General features: G+C 39.5%; 2 protein-coding genes across 4 annotated transcripts in view; both read right to left on the bottom strand.

Annotated features, from left to right (window-relative positions):
- atg3 (autophagy related 3) overlaps positions 1–18,596 on the bottom strand; it is a gene marked incomplete in the record, with an annotated part of 729,311 nt that overhangs the window by 41,471 nt on the left and 669,244 nt on the right.
- Positions 932–17,000, bottom strand: osgn1 (oxidative stress induced growth inhibitor 1). Of its 3 annotated transcripts, none has more exons than XM_017481094.3 (6): positions 16,593–17,000; positions 13,073–13,139; positions 12,703–12,839; positions 8,807–8,998; positions 8,093–8,184; positions 932–5,046 (listed from the first exon to the last, which is right to left on the bottom strand). In XM_017481094.3, the coding sequence occupies exons 2-6, from the start codon at positions 13,122–13,124 to the stop codon at positions 4,044–4,046; spliced, it is 1,476 nt and encodes a 491-aa protein (XP_017336583.1). In that variant the 5' UTR covers positions 13,125–13,139; positions 16,593–17,000; the 3' UTR covers positions 932–4,043. The 3 variants fall into 3 exon arrangements, with proteins under 3 accessions (XP_017336583.1, XP_017336582.1, XP_017336581.1); XM_017481093.3 differs by having other exon boundaries at positions 16,599–17,000; XM_017481092.3 differs by lacking the exon at positions 16,593–17,000 and adding an exon at positions 13,242–13,395.

Here is an 18,596-nt window from a genome sequence, read left to right as displayed (position 1 = left end):
ACTCTGACTAGATTAGTTAAGGACTCGGTCTAGACTCTAGACTCTGAGCCAGCACTGAAACAATCATGTCTATTTGAAAGACCCAACCATGATATTCAAGTAAAAAACATGCAGTCATTTACTTACTTATTTATATAAATAAATTAGCATTTTATGACAGAAAATCGAAAATGAATTTCCACAAAAATAACGTCCTGATCCCCGGCCTTGATTCAGATGAAAGCATTTATATACTACATTCGCTTACTGCATAAGGTGTCCACAATATCAAAGCACAAAACTGAACAATCTTAAATGTATTATTTAATCAGACACAATTGAAGTGTGCTTTTTGGGTGAGGGAAATTCCGGATATACACAGTAGTTACACGAGGAGACATTAGTGCACCTCCAGTAGTAAGTAACGCCTTATCTTGTTTGTCTTAAAACTAGAAACTTTGTACCATTTTCACAATCGATTCGAAAATTGTGTAATACCAAATTAGCAATACTGGCCCAAACGCATGTTTTGTAATCTGGAAGCCTACTCGATGTGTACTCTCAAAGGGTATTCACTATAAGGTAATAGACATAGCAATTAGTGTAAATTAATACGAATACATAATTATATACATGAATTATTTACTATAGATATTCTAATCTTAAACACAGCCTGAGCAATGGTACTTCACAGATTTCATGAGAAGGGGGGGATACTTGAGTAGTTTGAGTACTTTACTATATTTAAGCGTTATTTGGCGATATTTATTCTTTAATTGAGGGGTATTGAAATTAAATACTTGTACTCTTACTTTTTATGTTTTCAAGAGGGGAAAAAACAAACAAACTTACTTTTAACCTCTTACATTTTTATTTAGACCTTTAATGTACTTGTACGAATCTCAAATGTATCTTCTCTCATCCAGCCAATGATTGCTAAATGCCAGTAGAATGGGTTTCTGCAGATTTTTATTCACTTTCAAGTTTAAAGTATCCAATCAAGTACAAATTCAGTAGAAAACATTCATGTTAATTCATCATACTGTGACCTTCTACATAATACACAATATAGTGAACGCTGCAGCTATCAGTGTGTATCTGAAGACGTAAAACCAACCAACCCTGCAGTGTTGAAACTCTTTGGAGTAAACAAAAAACTAATAACATGAAGGGTTTCCTCTCTTTTGCCTTCCTAGATGGATCCTAATTTGGAAAAAAAAAATTTTAAAAAAGAATGACGAGGTCATTTTAGTTAATTTGCTAAGATTAACTGGCTATAGTTACCCAAGTTAGACTGTTTTCCTTGCTAAAGCCAGGTTAGACTACCAGTGATTCCAATAGCAAGCATAATTGGCTAGACGGCAGGTCAAATTCTAGCCAGCTATAAATATTGTTTATATACAGTACATTTTACATTTCATTAATTAATTAGCAAATTATATAGCATTAGTCATGCCTATCACAAGCAAACTTAGAGATTGCATGGTGTTCTCAGGCTAGACGCTCTATAGACACACTTATTACATTTCATACATTTAACTAATAAATGAAATAAAAGCACCAAGACTGATACAAAACCCAATTTGCTTGGCAAATTCGGTTGGGAATAATCCAACACTTTGAGAACATCATTCCCCATAGACAAATCGGTAGGATTTTGGACATTTCACCTTCTACACTGCACAATATAAGTGCGAGTCATGTGTCTGTAATGGAGATCCTGACGTGGGCTCGGGAATATTTTGGTAAACCTTAGTCAGTCGACACCATTCGCCGCTGCATCCACAGATGCAAGTTAACGCTTTACTATGCTAAGCAGAAGCCGTACATCGACACTTTCCAGTAGCTCAGCCCACTTCTCTGGGCTCGGTCTCATCTGAGATGGACAGTAGCACAGTGGAATCATGTTTTGTGGTCCGACGAGTCGACGTTTCAAATAGTTTTTGGACAAAACAGCTGTCGTGTTCTCAAAGAGGAAAAGGACCGTCCGAGCTGTTATCAGCGTCAGGTCCAAAAGCCAGCGTCTGTCATGGTATGTGGGCATGTCAGTGCCCATGGCACGGGTAACTTGCACATGTGTGAAAGCACCATTAAAGCAGAAAGATATGTACACATTTTGGAGCAGCATATGCTGCCATCCAGAGCAGGACAACACCAAACCACATTCTGCCCACATTACAAGCGCGTGATGGCGTAAGCAGAGTGCGCATGTGGGAGCATGGCCTGCTGCAGTCCTGACCCGTCTCCGATTAAGGATGTGTGGCACATTATGAAGTGCAAAATAAGGCAATGAAGGACTCGTACAGTTACACAGCTTAAGAAATGCATAATGGATGAATGGAGGAAAATTCCGCTTGCTAAACTTAACCAACTGGTGTCTTCACTCAGCGTCCAAACATTTAATAAATGTTATTAAAAGAAAAGTTGATGTTGTGGTAAACGGTCAACTGTCCCAACTTTTTTGGAGTGTGTTGAATCATCATTAAAACATCAAATAATGTGTTCATAATGTGTTTTCAATATAGTACAGGATGAACTGAATTTTCAAATGATTTTTTTTTTTTTTTTTTTGCATTTTCCATAATGTCCCAACTTTTTCAGAATTGGGGTTGTATAAGAAATGACATGTTCCCAAACAACTTAATTAGCAGCTTTGTTAAAAGAAAATAAATAAAATCCCTGATGTACTTGAGTACAGCAGGTCAGTCCATTGACAAATCCAGCGTCACAAAAACTAGTACATCATATCTCTGAGTGTACACACTGCAATCAAGAAACTAACTGCTGTACCTCGGGCTGTATTTACTTCTCCCCATGTTCAAAATTCCAAGACCAATAATACATAATATGCTTTCCATTCCTCTTCGTGACACCAAACATTTCTTTATAAATGCAGTTCATGCTTTTTTGTGAACATGCAATTTGTGGACAGCTTGCTTAACCTGCCTTCCATTCTAGTTTATCATACTTTTCCTCTTTGTTACTGTGGGTCATGCTGAGAGACTTGAAGCTGCAGAGAGAGTGTGGCGCTGGTTGAGAAAGAATATTGTCAGATGAATTTGAGCTCATTATAAATTATTTAGACACAACTGGATCAGGACTGTGCCAACACAGGACTTGACTTAAAAAAAAAAAAAAAAAAAAAAAAAAAAAAAAAAAAAAAAGAAAAACAACGCTGCACACAGGTTTTTACTCTCGTGGGAACGATCAGAAATAAGGACTGCAGTGTTGAGACAGAAAACAGTTTGTGAGAACGCTACTTAATGACCAGCTCCTCAAAGTTTTTTTGTTTGTTGTTGGTTTTTAGGAAGCAAAAAAAAAAAAACGACCACAAGGCTGATCTTCTAGTTTTTCTGTTGGCTCTAGGTTTGCAGGGTTCAATTCACACAATTAAACTCAACATTAACTTCTGCCTCCTTTTTTACAGTCCTGCACACTTTCCCACTTAAAAGAACCACATTTTTCAAGTAAAATTTCATCACATTTGGTCTAGTTGCTCATTGGGCCTCGTTCATCATGCTGTATACAAATATATTTATTCGTAAATCATACATATTAATCGCGTTAATTAAAGAAATATTCCAATATAAAAAACTAAAAGCAGGCAAAGATATACTTATATCAATATATATATTTAGACAATTAAGAGTAGTGATTCAATTTAGAAGAAATGCTGCTGTATAAAAGGAGGGCGAGCTGTAATGGTTCAGGATGCAGGTCAGTTCTGTTTGCCACGGCATCTTTTTATTGCTGTGTAACACTTTATTCCAGCCAGCACCAAGTGACCGATAAGTGAGCAATGTGATATGTCTCAAGCTGCAAATGATTGGTTTGGCTTAAGCAAACATTAACACAAAACTTTACTAAAAGATTGGTAAACGAGACCCATTGTTCATCAAGGAGAAAAGCCTCTTCGACAGTGTTCACCGATTCCCTTCTGTTTTGTGAGCAGTAAAGACTGGAATAACAGCTGGACTGTTTGTCGTAGTGGGTGGATACAAGATCCCTACTTTTCTCATTTTTTCCCCTTTTCTCTCCTCTACATCGAGGCCATTATAGGACAGTCATTGCTTTTTGCCCTCCTCTCTCCCCCTTTTTTGCAGTAGATTGCATGCAGCACCCAGTGCACCACCCTTGAGGAAGCGCACAAAGTTCTCACCTACCAGAGGACCCAGGGCATACAGTCCCTCTTCCCGCACACTTTCATAAGTATACGGTTCCACCTTAATTGGGTTGCGCCGACAGCTGATTGGTTGTCCTGGCTCCAACCCCAGTTGTCTTCCCTCCTCAGGCAGAAACGACAGATTAGGTTGTGAGCCGATTAAAACCAGTGCCAAGGACACCTGCAGCACCACCTGGTGCCCGCTCTCAGCCTCCAAGACACACTTGCCGTTGTGATTAAAAGACACAACACGGTGTTTCGGGAAGCTCAGATATCCAGGGTAGGAGCAGGACGAGTGAGTGTGGTCCTTGTCTGGTGATGACACGTGCTGGGAGGGTAAATTGAGTACAGAATGGCTTGGTTGGTATTGCTGCTGGCTCATCATCTGGTGCACTTTGTGGTACTCGGGGTAGAGAAGACGGGGCAGCTGGTTGAAAATGAGTGCCGGGTCTAAGACGCCTCGACGGAATGCGTGATACACAGGCACATTGAGGTGGTGGGTGCATAGAATGGCATCAGCCGCAGTCAACCCTGCTCCAACCACCAGCACAGGCTCTGATGATCTGCAGAGACCTCTATTTGAGATGACCTTCTCAAGCTCTCCGAAGCTGTGACACACAAAGGGTAATGACTCTCCTTCAACTCCAAGGTGGGCTGGGGCATCACTGGTGCCTGTGGCCAGCACTACATTCTCTGCCTGCACCAAGAAGGGCATCTCATCTCCATTGTCTAACCTCTGTGTACCCTGGATGTGCCATCCGGAAAGGCCCGGGCGAAGAGAGACGCGCCGCATCGAGGTGACTGTTGTACCACGGGCGAAGTTGTTACTCAGACCCATCGTGTTGACATAGTGCTGGTAGTAGGAGGCGATATCTGCTGATGTGGCACGGTCATTACGAACATTCCTAACAAAAAATCGCACACACACACACACACACACAATACAGGAAGTGATGATTAATCATTAAGTCTCGGCATATCAAAAGTAGCATGTTCATAAACAATATAAATTTATAACAAAATGTACAAACATATTAAGGTGTTAAACAGCTTACTGAAAACCTGGCTAATATCTCTAGTTTTAAGACCTGTTTATTTTGTGTATCCTGATACTGTCCCTACCCTATTTCTTGTGCACTTCTCTTGGCTCATATCATGGAAACAGTGTGTGGTTAATCTATTTACTGCCCCATGGACTTGGAATTTCTAAGCAGGAACTCAGGATGGTCTCATCAACAGGGGTGGTACTAGGGATCAGCGGATATCCGGGGCTTAGCCCAGAGAACTCCATGTATACGTCATAATACATGGGATATAGATATGGATATATATTATCCAAACTGGGTAAAGGGGTACTGCTGGAGTTTATTTTCATTTCTTTTTTTTTACAATATATTCTTACCATTTACAAACACGTGCATACATAGCACGCAAACAGTTGCTGAAGCTAAGTAGAATTAACCACAGAGAGAAGTCTTGCACAAAGCACATCACTCATCCAGACCAGATATCGCAGTTGTTTGTGTGTGTTTTGGGAAGACTGCGGCTGCACGATGGATAGTCAGACACTTTACCATTTCAAATGTTTACATTTTCTTCATACAGATCTACAAACGGTCAGTAGCAATCGAGAATTATATCCAAAAGTTTTTATCTCACTGGTTGGTAACTTCTTATCGACGGTTGTCCAGTTTACACGCATTTACATCCATCGACGTTTCTGAATCATAAATGACCAGTAGATGGCAGAGCAACATGTATTACAACTCCTTGGCTCGGCAGCAAGTCAGTAGCGCCAATGGTCACATTAATCGGTAGGCACAGACCCCAATTCGGGATTTATTTATTTTTATTTTTTTGAGTATGGTTCTACTGCTGATAAAAGCAAAACAAAAATGATACTAAAACTAAACACAAACTAAAAGTAATGATTTTAAAAGATTAAAATTAAATGAAAACTATTTGTGTACCATTAAAACTAACTGAAATGAAAAACCAAAATATAAGATTAAATAAAAATAAAAACGAGCAATAGTTTAAAAACTACAATAACCCTGATTTCAGCATAAGAACCTTATCCCATTGGTGAAACATGCTGGTGGTAGGATCATGGTTTGAGCCTGTTTCGCTGCATCTGGGCCAGGATGGCTTGCCATCATTGATGGAGCAATGAATTCTGAACTATACCAGCAAATTCTAAAAGAAAATGTCAGGACATCTGACCATGAACTGAATCACAAGAGAAAGTGGGTCATGCAGCAAGTCAACGACTCTAAGCACACAACACGTTCTACCAAAGAATGATTAAAGAACAATAAAGTTAATGTTTTGCAATGGCCAAGTCAAAGTCCTGACCTTAATCCAATAGAAACGCTGTAGAAGGACCTGAAGCAAGCAGTTCATGTGAAAAAACCCATCATCCCAGAGCTGAAGCTGTTCTGCACTGAGGAATGGTCTAAAATTCAAGCCGATGTGCAGGACTGATCAACAGTTACCCCAAACGTTTATTTGCAGTTATTACTGCACAAGAGGATCACACCACATACTAAATGTGAAGGTTCACATACTTTTGCTACTCACAGATATGTAATATTAGATCATTTTCCTCAATAAATAAATGACCAAGTATAATATTTTTGTCTCATTTGTGTATAACCCCAATTCAAAAAAAAATCGGGACAGCATGAAAATGTTAATAAAAACAGAGGAGCGATTTGTAAATGTACTTTAAATTGTTTTTAAACAAAAAAACTGTATTTGATGTTTTACCTAATCAACTGCATAGTTTTTTGAAGATAAACCGTTATTTTGAAATTGATGCATGCATCCACATCTTTAACACATTTCTCTCTACTGGCACCTTCCCTGCCTCATTTAAGCAGGTTACATCGCTGATTAAAAAACCGACACTTAACCCTGCCGCAGTTGACAACTACAGACCTGTTTCCAATCAACTCTCCATTGTTCTCACACAGAACAACCTCCTGGACACCAAGCAGTCTGGCTTCAAAAGCAATCACTCCAGAGAGAATGCTCTGCTTTCCATCACTGAAGCCTTACGACTAGCAAGATCAACCTCTAGATCATCCTCATCCTACTCGACCTCTCTGCTGCTTTTGACACTGTGAACCATCAGATCCTCCTGTCAACTCTCTCCAGCCTGGGCATCACAGGTAGATCCTTCAAGGTATTGTGGAGGGGAGGTATTTCTGAAACTCAGCAACTCACAACTGGGGTTCCTCAGGGGTCAGTTCTGGGTCCACTGCTGTTTTCTATTAACACATCTCTGGGGCAGGCGATTGAGTCTCATGGCTTCTCATACCACTGCTGTGCTGATGACACCCAGCTCTATTTGTCCTTCCAGCCTGACGATCCATCCGTCTCTGCATGAATCTCTGCTTGCCTGTCGGACATCTCGGTCTGGATGATGGAACACCACCTTAAGCTCAACCTGGCAAAATCTGAGCTTCTCTTCATCCCAGCCTGTCCCTCAATCAACCACAACCTCACTGTACAGCTCGACTCAACCACACTCAAGCCAACCAGGACGGCCAGGAACCTTGGGGTGACTATTGCTTGACCTTCACAGACCTTCGCATTTCAACAACTACATGATCCTGTAGGTTCATCCTGTACAACATCAAGAAAATCAGACCCTATCTCACTGAACAGGCTGTACAGATACTAGTCCAGGCTCTTGTCATCTCAAAGCTGGACTACTGCAATGCACTACTCCCGGGTCTACCAGCTAGCTCTATCAAACCCCTCCAGATGAGTCAGAATGCAGCAGCACGCCTGACTAAATATAGTTCACCTAAATGCCTTTTTACTTTCAGTCGGCTTAAGGCGCTCCACAAAAACACTTAGGCGCTGTGCCCAAGCCTTTATATGGTAGGGGAAACCCATTATATGCAAAAAGGTGATGTACAGATCCTGAAATCACCTTCGTACCTGCGTTTCTCTCTCATCCAGTCTTTCAGATTGAGGCCAGGAAGCTCCATCCAATTAGCAAGGCTAAGTGTTAACATGGGTCCCTCCATGGCCTGTAGAACAACAGAAGGAGTAATACCACATAGCATACGATCCTCTATATGCAAAGCACATGACTAGCTTTTTAAAACATTTCTTTAAGAGTGGAAATTGCTGGCCATAAAAACCCAATCAGCTTTTTGTGACCTTGCTTTAATTTACTAAGTGTGGCAGAGATTTGTTGGGATAAATAATTAGAGGAATCCAAAAGAACCAAATCTTTCAATGACACTTCTAAATATTTTAACCAGCAATTTCCATATCCATTTATGGCATTTGGCAGACACCCTTATCCAGGATGACTTACAACTATCTTATCTATACAACTGGCTCAGATATCTATAGTATCCTGGTGGAAGATTCATGAGAAAACCCAAAACTTAATGTTAGCTAAAATCTACACATTTAATTTCCCATTTAAATTAGAAATAAAAGATTGGCATATAAATAAAATGATATTATTGTACTGTGTTTATTTTAGTTTTAGGTCATGTGGGCGAAATGTTTTTTCCAACTTCTTTGTGCAGCCCAGTCCTAATATGCTAATAATACAAATAGGTCCGTCTCCCCTCTTAAACCATGCAAAGACGCTAAACTGCACTCCGCTGGATGGCAGCTTTTCCTGTAGACACTTACATGCCATGCCCCACCAGGTGGTCCTTTTCCAAGCACAAGATGGCTCATGGATCTTTCTGGCTCATACCGCCATAGCAATGGTGAGGCACAGTCCAATCCAACGTCACTGTCGGGCAGGAGCAATGAATCAAAGAGTACAGCCAAAGGATTTGATGATCTGCCTTCCAAGCCTTCACACAGGTACTCCAGATCCTAAGAAGTGCATGCACGCACACACAGAGTTTGCAATTTAATGTGAAGCAATATACTGTTTTTGAGACTCTGGGGTAACTGGTGAAGCAAAGAACTACAGAAATTGGCTTATTAACTACAATAAATCCAGGTAGGTGTGAGGATGTGCATTTGTATGCGTGTATATATTTACGGTATGTCTGCAGAGTTACCTCCATAACTAAAGGCACCCTTGGCTACCAAAAAAGGTTAATTAGCTTTATTTTAGGGCAGTTAATATAGATTATTTTTGATAATCAATTAGTTGAAAGTGCCCTTTGATTAATAATTGAGTAGTCAATATCATAGTGTGCCTTAAAACCTACTTGTACAGACCATTAACATATGTTTTTATTTCTTACATAAATGGCACATAGAAGTGCAGTGTAAAAATATACTTTGTTTTACCCTAAAATTCAGATTTTAAAGGGAAAAAAAACCCCACAATTAATGTATTTTTATAAAGTATATATAAAACAATTTAATATAATACCTTGTTTTCCTGAACAAAAATACTTCGGTAGCATTCCTTTTTTAATAATGCATTTTATTTATATAGTGCCTTTGTACAACCCAATGACACTTTACATTCCAAACTTATTACTGTAAGGAAGACACTGAAGAGAAATTAAAAATAGCAAATTCCTAATCTCTGTTGTGGTGGCGGGCCTCCAGCCCTAGCACGCGGAACAGCGCCACTTCAGCACGGATGTTGTGGAAAGTGCGGGAGAACATGCTACTAGGCGAGATGGCAGAACACATGGACTACGTTTACATGGACAGCAGTAATCTAAATATTGACCTTATACTGAATAAAATAATATTGTGATTAAGGTATTTACGAGTCGCTTTTAGAATACTCCTGTCATGTTCCCGTTTTACATGTTATAGATCATAATTCGATTAACAGCCCGCGTCATTACGTCACCGCGCCACGCCGTCCGACGTCCCTCCAGAATTTCACGTAGCAACATACAGTTCGTCTTCGTTATGGGACTGTATACAGTTTTGGGCGTTTTTATTTAAAATTTTACGAACGCTTTAAGTGCAGTTAATTATTTGTCATGCTAAACGTGCAAACAGACGACTGCTTGAAGCTGTGGGCTGCGTCCCAAACTGCGTACTTACCGTCTACATAGTAGCTGAGATGCCTACTATATAGTACATGAAATACATGCAAGTACGCGGTTTGGGACGCAGTCGTGCTCTCGTTTGCCGTAAAATGGTCGAGCGGTGCCGTGTGTGATCGTGTCGCAAAATGCGGTGAAAACTCTCACACGACGTTCATAATGTGATTAAGGTGTGTACATGTCTGTAATGCACGTCCATAATGCGACTAAAACAGGAGTACTCCACACGTCTTAATTCCATTTGTGTTTATTCGAGTATGACTTTAATCGGATTAAGGTAATTAAAAATCGCTGTTTACATGATAGTTTCTTAAATCACAGTATCGTCTTAATCTCGGATTATTGTTGACCGATGGTGACGCTAAAGCCCGCCCTGATTTACACGAAAGGCGAACTGCAAAATTTGGAAAAGCAGGCGGAGAATGTGGAAACAAGCACGAAGAAAATGTCAGAGAGTACAAAAAACAGAGTAATATAACCAAGGAAACATGATTTTGTGTGCGATCCAGAAAACTTTTAAGTCGTGTTTCAGTTTTGTGCAATATAATTGTAAATGCGTTTTTAAATGTTGGATTCGGGCTTATTATTTTTCGATCCGTGAACGCAATACGCAAAAATTTTGACGGAAAATGAATCCCAGATCCTGACTCCACGCCGCCGCCTCTCATCACGGCCCTGCAACACATCAACAGCAGCTCTCCTCCCCCACTCCTCACACCAGCCCAGGGCACAGAAAGCAGGGTGTCAGATTCAAACTTTAGTCAGTCAAAGTAGTTTAATACTGGTTGACTAAACATAACGAGTGCTTAAATGATCATTTAATCTAAAACAATCACGTTTCCGCTTTGTTTTATTCACCCTTATTGTTAAATCCCACCCTCTACACGCCTGCATGCAGGAATGTTTATATGCTAGTGGACTTCAGACAAGGGCTCAGTACACCGAGGAAACACACTCCAGTCCATAAGGAGAGCAATTTGAGGTAAGTAGATGAATTAATCCACATGAAGTTAGTATGAGACTATCGTCAGATTTGGAGGAGAGGTTCACCTGTAGTTCTGACTGTTGACAAACACGGTTACACAGGTAGATGAAACACACCTGACATGGGTATGAAGGGGAGAAGTAGAAAGGGAACAATGGAGGTTAGGAAGGGTGAAATAGAACCAGAAATGTTCACCACCCTAGCGTTTGTCTGTGCATGAGATGGCTCACTGCGTTGTACACAGGGGCATAGTGATGCTGGAACATGTTTTGGGTAGGCTGCTTTAGTTTCTGTGAAGGGAAACTAATGCTACAACATACAGAGACATCCTATACATCTGTTTCTAACTTTCTTGCAACAGTTCGGGAAACATGGGTGTGATGGTCAGGCATCCACAAACATTTAGCCGTGCATTTCCATAAACAAAATCACATTCCACCTTTTTTGCATAAAGAGGACAGATTTCATTTTTTCCACTGAGATCCTGCCAAACCTTTTTGGTTGCATGTACACTACCAATCAAAAGCTTAGACATCATTTATTTTAACCCCCCCCCACGCACATTTTAGAATAATAATACAGTCATCAAAACTCTGGAATAACACAAGTGGATCTATGGGAATTATGTTGTGATAAAAAATCCAAAATAAATCAAAATCAGGTAATATTTAGCATCTTCAGAGTAGACACCCTTTTCACCTAGAACTTTCAGAAATGTGTTCTCGGCATTTCCTCAACCAATTTCTTGAGGAATCCCCCTGAGATGCTTTTTAAACAGTATTAGAGGAGCTCCCGCCTACGCTGGATTCTTACTAGCTGCTTTTCGGAATGTTTCGCGCCAAGACATCCATTTAAAAAATGTAAAATGTTGTAAATAAAATGTTAGTTTTGTAATGAAAGAAATGAATGTGTTGGCACAATTATATTTTTGTCTACACCACCGATTTCAAACATTTAAATCATACACCTTCAGATCAAAAGGTTTTTAAGATCATGAGAAACATTTCAGTCAAGTGTCTCCAAGCTTTTGACTGGCACTGTAGATCTGATCACTTTACACCAAAACGCATGTCCAAATCCACACAGGAATGGCTAAATGACCAAAACCGCACTGTCTTAAACCGCACTGTCAACCTGTGGGATGAGCCGAAGAGGAGAGCCCACAACAGAGGACCCAAGACCCTGGAGGATCTAGAGAGATTCTGAATTGAAGAGTCATTTCAGATTTATTAAGGATTATAAGAGAGACTCCATGCTGTTATGACGGCAAAGGGAGGTTACATAATGAGTTTTTAAATATTAAGCTAATTAACCACAAAGAGCTGAGTGTGTATACATGATATAAATGGTTTTATGATCCTGTAAGGGTCACACCTTGTTACAGCAAGCAAACAGAATGCAGAGCTCACAAATACCTAGACAAATAGCAACCAAATAGTTCTTAAATTTAAGAACATACAATAAATGCTAAAATATATATTGCATTTCATTAAATAACTATAATTAGGTGGCCAAAAGGAAGCAAAAAATCAAACAAGATTAAATAAAATTTAAAACCAAGTTTACATTACCTGTTCAAACAAAGACAGATGAGAGTTCTCTTGAAGTTTTCTGTGCAGGATTGGGTTCGGGTGGAAGGCCTCAGGGGAGAAGTACGGTGTATATCCTGACAGCAGGTATGAGAGGCAGATTCCTGAAGGGCCATTCCCTGTGTAAAATACACATACGCGTCTTTATCCATTTCAATTACTCTTGCTCGTCATTCGAACTTTAATGCTTTACTAAAAAAAATTATAAAATGCTCATTCATAAATAAATCCTCCCTTCATTCTGCTCCTACAACCTACATTACTCAACATTACACCATAGAGGTACAGTTCTGCCATGACAGCCAACTTACAAATCAAAGGTTTTTAAAAAAATAAAACGTTACACACTTACCAATAATGACCACAGGTAGGACATCACCCGAGTCTTTGCTATGCAGATCCATGGAAGAAGCACTCAGCTGTGTAAGCCCAGAGAAATTCAAAGTTAGTCGAATACAACATAAAAAAAAGAAAAAAGAAAAGTTTTTCCATTTTTATTCCATTGACAAATTACACTTTACGTTCAAGAGAAGGAATGTGCTGCAAAAGCAAAGAGTTGTAGATGCAGTGATCAGACAGAAATCACAGCTCTCACAATGTATGAAATCACAAGTGCACACAGAACAAAATGAGCAGCAAGTCCAGCTCAGCGGAATTGAAGAAGCAGAGCGCCTCTACTGGAGCCTATATACTCCCAGCTGAAGGGGTGTTGCATAACTGAGTATACAGTAAGCATGACTTTGCAGAAAGTTTAAAGAGAAAGGACTTCTACCCAACATGCTGCTGCTTATGGTTTTACACAGCACTCAAACAATACCCTAGTGAGTACACCATTAAGCCCACGAACAAAAAACTATTAACTCTCAGTATAATTATAAAATAATAAAAATATATTTGAATAATAATTTTTTATGTTTTTTAAAATATGCCGTTCATATTAAAAGTAGTTCATTCTAAACATATTCTGTCAATTCAAAATCTTTAGACACACGTAAAGAAAATCTGCGAGGCACAGATGCTGTCAAAATAACTGAATAAAAATGTCTGTATGTGGGATATTTGGTGCGACCACCAAGGGCATCAGTTCTCTCAGGTCTCTCTTCAGATTGGCTACGGCTCCTGCCAAACACGTACATGGAATTCTTCCGACTCGGGCACGATGACTTTCAAAGTATCTGAACGGATATAGCTATACCATATGAGCACAATTTTCCACCAATTCCGACCACACACCCTCAACACACCTCTAAGCGGTATTCACAACTTGGGTAATATGTCATAAGATCTGGCAACCCTTTTGAGGCTTTATTCAAAAAACTGAAGAAAAAAAAAAAAAAAAGTGTTACTGACTGTCCTGCACTTACACTCTCCAACTCACATCACATCTCCAGCGTGTAAAACCTGACTGAGTTGCAGTTGAGCGAGCCAGTGTTTCCTACAGCCAATCAGTGATCACCTTTGTTTGTCCCACCTGTGCACTGCTTTATTTTAAACTCTCTTTTTGGAGATATACTTACAATTGACAATAAAGTTATCCCACCCATAACCATTTCCTTCATGTCTATTCCCCAACTTACTACCAGTTTCTTTTTGTCTGTTTTCTTGATAGAAATTACTGTCTTTAGTAATACCTAATGAGTTGGTTTAGTTTGTGGTGCCTTGGCAAAAGATGTCTTCTTTCTAAAAAACAAGTTAATCTGATATTTATTAGATCATTTATTGACTATTAACCTATTTTAATGCTATTTTTACTCAGAGAAAACTCTGCTCTACTCTGTGTGGTTCTTTCATGTAACACATTTGATACACAAAAGATCATGATGATTCAATGAATATGCAAATTGTGTATATTATGAAAATATTATGCAAATTTATGCCTGCACCTTCTAGTGACTTCTAGCAGTCAGTGTTGCCAACTTACAGACTTTCTTGCTAGATTTGGTGACTTTTTAGGCCCTGTAACGACTTTCATTTTTAAAAAATGGCAAATCTAGAGACATTTGGAGCAGACTTTAGTAACTGCCCTGAACTCGATTTGGCTCTCACATCACAGCTGCTGATATACAAGTTGAGAGACAGGATCACTCCACTCACCATCAGTGTGTAATGACTGACTGTGTTGGGCCTGTGACCAATCCAGCGATCAGCAGTAATCTAATTATTGACCTTATTCTGAATAAGACAATATTCTGATTAAGGTGTTTACATGAGTCGCTTGTAGAATGTTCCTTTCATGTACCCGTTTTACATGTTATAGAACATAGATGGATTAACATCACACGTCATTACGTCCCCGCGTCACGCCGTCCGATGTCCCCTCCAGAATTTCACCTATCAACATACAGTTCATCTTCGTTATGGAACCGTATACAGTTTTGGCTGTTTCACTTTTAATTTTACGAAAGCTTCAAGTGCAGTTAATAATTTGTCATGCTAAACGTGCAAACAGACGACTGCGTGTGCAAATTCTCCAGCAACATTCCTCCTCTGTACTTTCATTTTCAACAGGCAGCATCTCATTCATGCCACCGCGGGAAACTCGGAGGTACTGGAGGAGAGTACGAAGTAAGGACTGGTGCGAGAGAGAGTTGATTTAATGGAAATTGATGACGCCGAAAGAAAAGAAATTTTTTGTGTACGTGTCCTGTCACAAAATGCGGTGAAAACAAGTCTATAACGCACTTCGATGATGCGCCTAAACTAGGAATACTCCACAGGTCTCAATTCAATCCGTGTTTACTTCGAGTATGACTTTAGCCGGATTAAGGCCATCAGTTTACATGCTAGTTTCTTAATATCGGATTATTGTTGTCCATGTAAACGTACTGACTGTTACTCAGCGATCACTAATCACCATCACTCTTTGTCCCAGCCTCACACTTATTCCCGCTGCTTTGAGACAACGATCATCGTAAAAAGCGCTATACAAATAAAATTGGAATTTAATTATTCGTTCTTCATTTTAAGCGCTCTTCTTGAGGAGTACTCACGATCTCTTTTTGTCTGCGTTCTTGACAAAGTATACTTTTTTTTTTTGGTTGGTAAACGTGTAAAAGTTCATTTTGTGGTAACATGACCAAATATGACCTTTCTGTAAGGAATAAGTCATCATCTATTATTTTCTATTCTGATCAAACTATTATATTCTAAGGGACACATCCTCTCTTACTGGAGAACCCTCATGGGTGAATCTGATAGGCCAACGATCATGATGAATATGTAAATATGCTAAATCGAGCTGTGACGTCATCGAAGGACTTACAGCAACTGTCCTCGGAAGAGTTGCAGCACGGGCTGACTGCGTCATCACAGGCAGTGTATTATAGGGGAATACACATAGAAATCCATTTTTTCATTCTGATGCATATACACACAGTATATTGGGGATTACTGATTTCTTTCTAATCGTTCTTCGTCTGTTAATTTATTTATTTTGAATAAATAAAATCCTACGCACTGAACTTTAAACTGTATGGTAATATTAGAATGACTACACTGAAGCTGCATCCACGTGCTCCTCTTCTGCTAATAAATAAGAGCAAAAAAACAAACAACAACCCCACAACAGTCAAATATATAGTTAGTATATAGTTAAACCTGACAGCTGAGGAGAGGTTTATATCTCGCTTTAACACGTGTTCGCTTTTCACACCCATTTACATACACCGGCATTTGAAATCTCTCCTTTACAGCGTCCTGTGTGTACACTGTGCGTTCATCTTAGTTGTTTAAGGCATTTAAAAACCTGACATCAGAGTTATCAGGACTATTACATCACATTTACAATGGAGCAAAATTCAAGCAAGCCTGGAGACATGCTGCTAAGCTAGCGCGGTCTGGAGCAGAAGGAACCCGTGTGTGGAGATACTCACACTTACCGGTCACGCCGCTGAGTGCTGAGCAGCAAACTCGGTACCAAACCACGAGAATACGGGGTTGAGTTACGTAGAATGACGCCGTGATTAAAACGAAATGTTGAAGCCTTCTACAACTCCGCAGGAATAATATAAACCGCTTTGCATCTGCAAACACTTTGTCTGCGTCCGAATGTCCTCACTATCCTACACAGAAGGCGAAAGCGCTACGCTAAATGCGTAATGTGTAAGAAAGTCTCAGTATTCGTGAACCAATAGGCGAGAAATACCCGGATGATACTGCTTCTGCAGTCTGGAACCTACGCACACTGCGACAGTACGTACTATCAGTACATGTGTGTAGTGTGAATAGAACCTACAGACTGCAGCCGCCATGTTGGCGTTCTCAGCGTAGACATATGCTGCATTCAAGTCCTCCTGGGAAGTCCGTATTTACAAGTTGGGAAGTCGTAACTACGAGGTCAGGTGTGTTCAAGTCACCTTGGTCGGACTAAGATGTACCTTCTCTTAAATTAACTACAAAAAATACAGCGTTTAAAAAAAAAAAAAAAAAAAAACCCTACTTCTAGAAAATACAAAAAAATAAAAAATAAAAGAAAATAACAAAGAATGCACATCGGGTACGTTTTGAATCGATTTAGGAAGCCACTGTAAACTTTATCGTTACATCGTATTTTGTGCAGAAATTTGTATTTCAGTAACTTGCTACCAAACACATAATAACTCAAATCAGCTTCTGAGATGAATACACATTCAATTTCCACAAATTTACCGTCATTTACACACGCTACATCCATTAACTCGGATCTATTTTCTTACTGACACGCCCCCAACTCGGAAACTCCGAGCTCGACGAAAACCCCGTTTCCAACTCGTAATTACGACTTTGTGGAGGCGTTCATGTACATTCAACTCGTAAATACGATCTTTCCGGTATGACGAACGCACTAATACATATTGGCCGCTTTGGACGGTTGGTGCGATACGTCAACGCGTCCGCCATATTGACCCTGATATACTCAAACAGATCATTACAAAGATAATTATACGATAATCCTTTATGGATCCGGTTAAACATAGTTACAGCAGTTAAATATTTATATGATGATATTGATATTATTATTATTATTATTATTATTATTATTATTATTAATAATAATAATAATAATAATAATAATAATAATAATAGTAGTAGTAGTTCTGAAACCGCTCAGGTGGCATCTGGACATGATGGCCACCGTGCAGGAAAGAGTTCAAAAGTTATAAGCCAAAAACGCAGTTTTTGTTATCTCCTCAAATTTGTTGAAGTGGCATTTGAAAACGGTATGGTTTATCAAAATTCTGTGAATAAATGTTTGTCGTGAGTGCATCTAGATGATGCAGGGAATTTTTGTGCAAATCGGACAAACCGACTAGGAGGAATTCGAAAAAGGAAGTTTTCAAAACATTTAAAAATAGCGGGTGGAAGTTTGCTCGACCATGACATAATTGGTATCATTATTCTTGGCATGAACCACAGAACCTATCAAGACCGGTCTCATGACAGTAGGTAAAAGGAGTTAATAGCTAATAGCATTACACTTTCTGACCACAAGGTGCAGTCCCAAAACTTTGAGTCCCTTCGGAGCATTGTGCCAAAGACACATACCGAGTTTTGTAACAATACACCAAATCGTTCGTAAAATACAGTATTTTATCACTAAATTCAAAATGGCAGTCATCCAGAATGGCTGATATAGGAATTATTCATATCGTTGGACTCGGAATGCCCCACTGAATCTAATGAGACCAATTTGATGATTATGACAAACTGTTCATAAGTTATAAGCAAAAATGTGCCTTTTTTCATATCTCGTGGTGCTGTTTCGAAACGCTGCAGGGCCTAATGCTGATGAAAAATACCAAGTTTCGTCACAATCCCTCAAAGCTTTACGGAGATATACCCTCACGTCCATTTTGGTGTGCTCGCTGTCGAATTCATTGAAGCACCATTAGAAAACG

The sequence above is a fragment of the Ictalurus punctatus genome, chromosome 12, assembly GCF_001660625.3.
Source record: "Ictalurus punctatus breed USDA103 chromosome 12, Coco_2.0, whole genome shotgun sequence".
Taxonomy (NCBI): domain Eukaryota; kingdom Metazoa; phylum Chordata; class Actinopteri; order Siluriformes; family Ictaluridae; genus Ictalurus; species Ictalurus punctatus.
This window is presented reverse-complemented; position numbering and strand designations above follow the sequence as displayed.

What these genes read in the sequence shown, in the direction of transcription:
- osgn1 (XM_017481094.3), bottom strand. Translation starts at nt 13,124, where the DNA reads ATGGATCTGCATAGCAAAGACTCGGGTGATGTCCTACCTGTGGTCATT. An exon ending in CACCTGGTGGGGCATGGCAT is followed by an intron (nt 8,185 to 8,806) that starts GTAAGTGTCTAC and finishes GTTGTTCTACAG; the next exon opens with GCCATGGAGGGACCCATGTT. An exon ending in TGGATGAGAGAGAAACGCAG is followed by an intron (nt 5,047 to 8,092) that starts GTACGAAGGTGA and finishes ATTTTTTGTTAG; the next exon opens with GAATGTTCGTAATGACCGTG.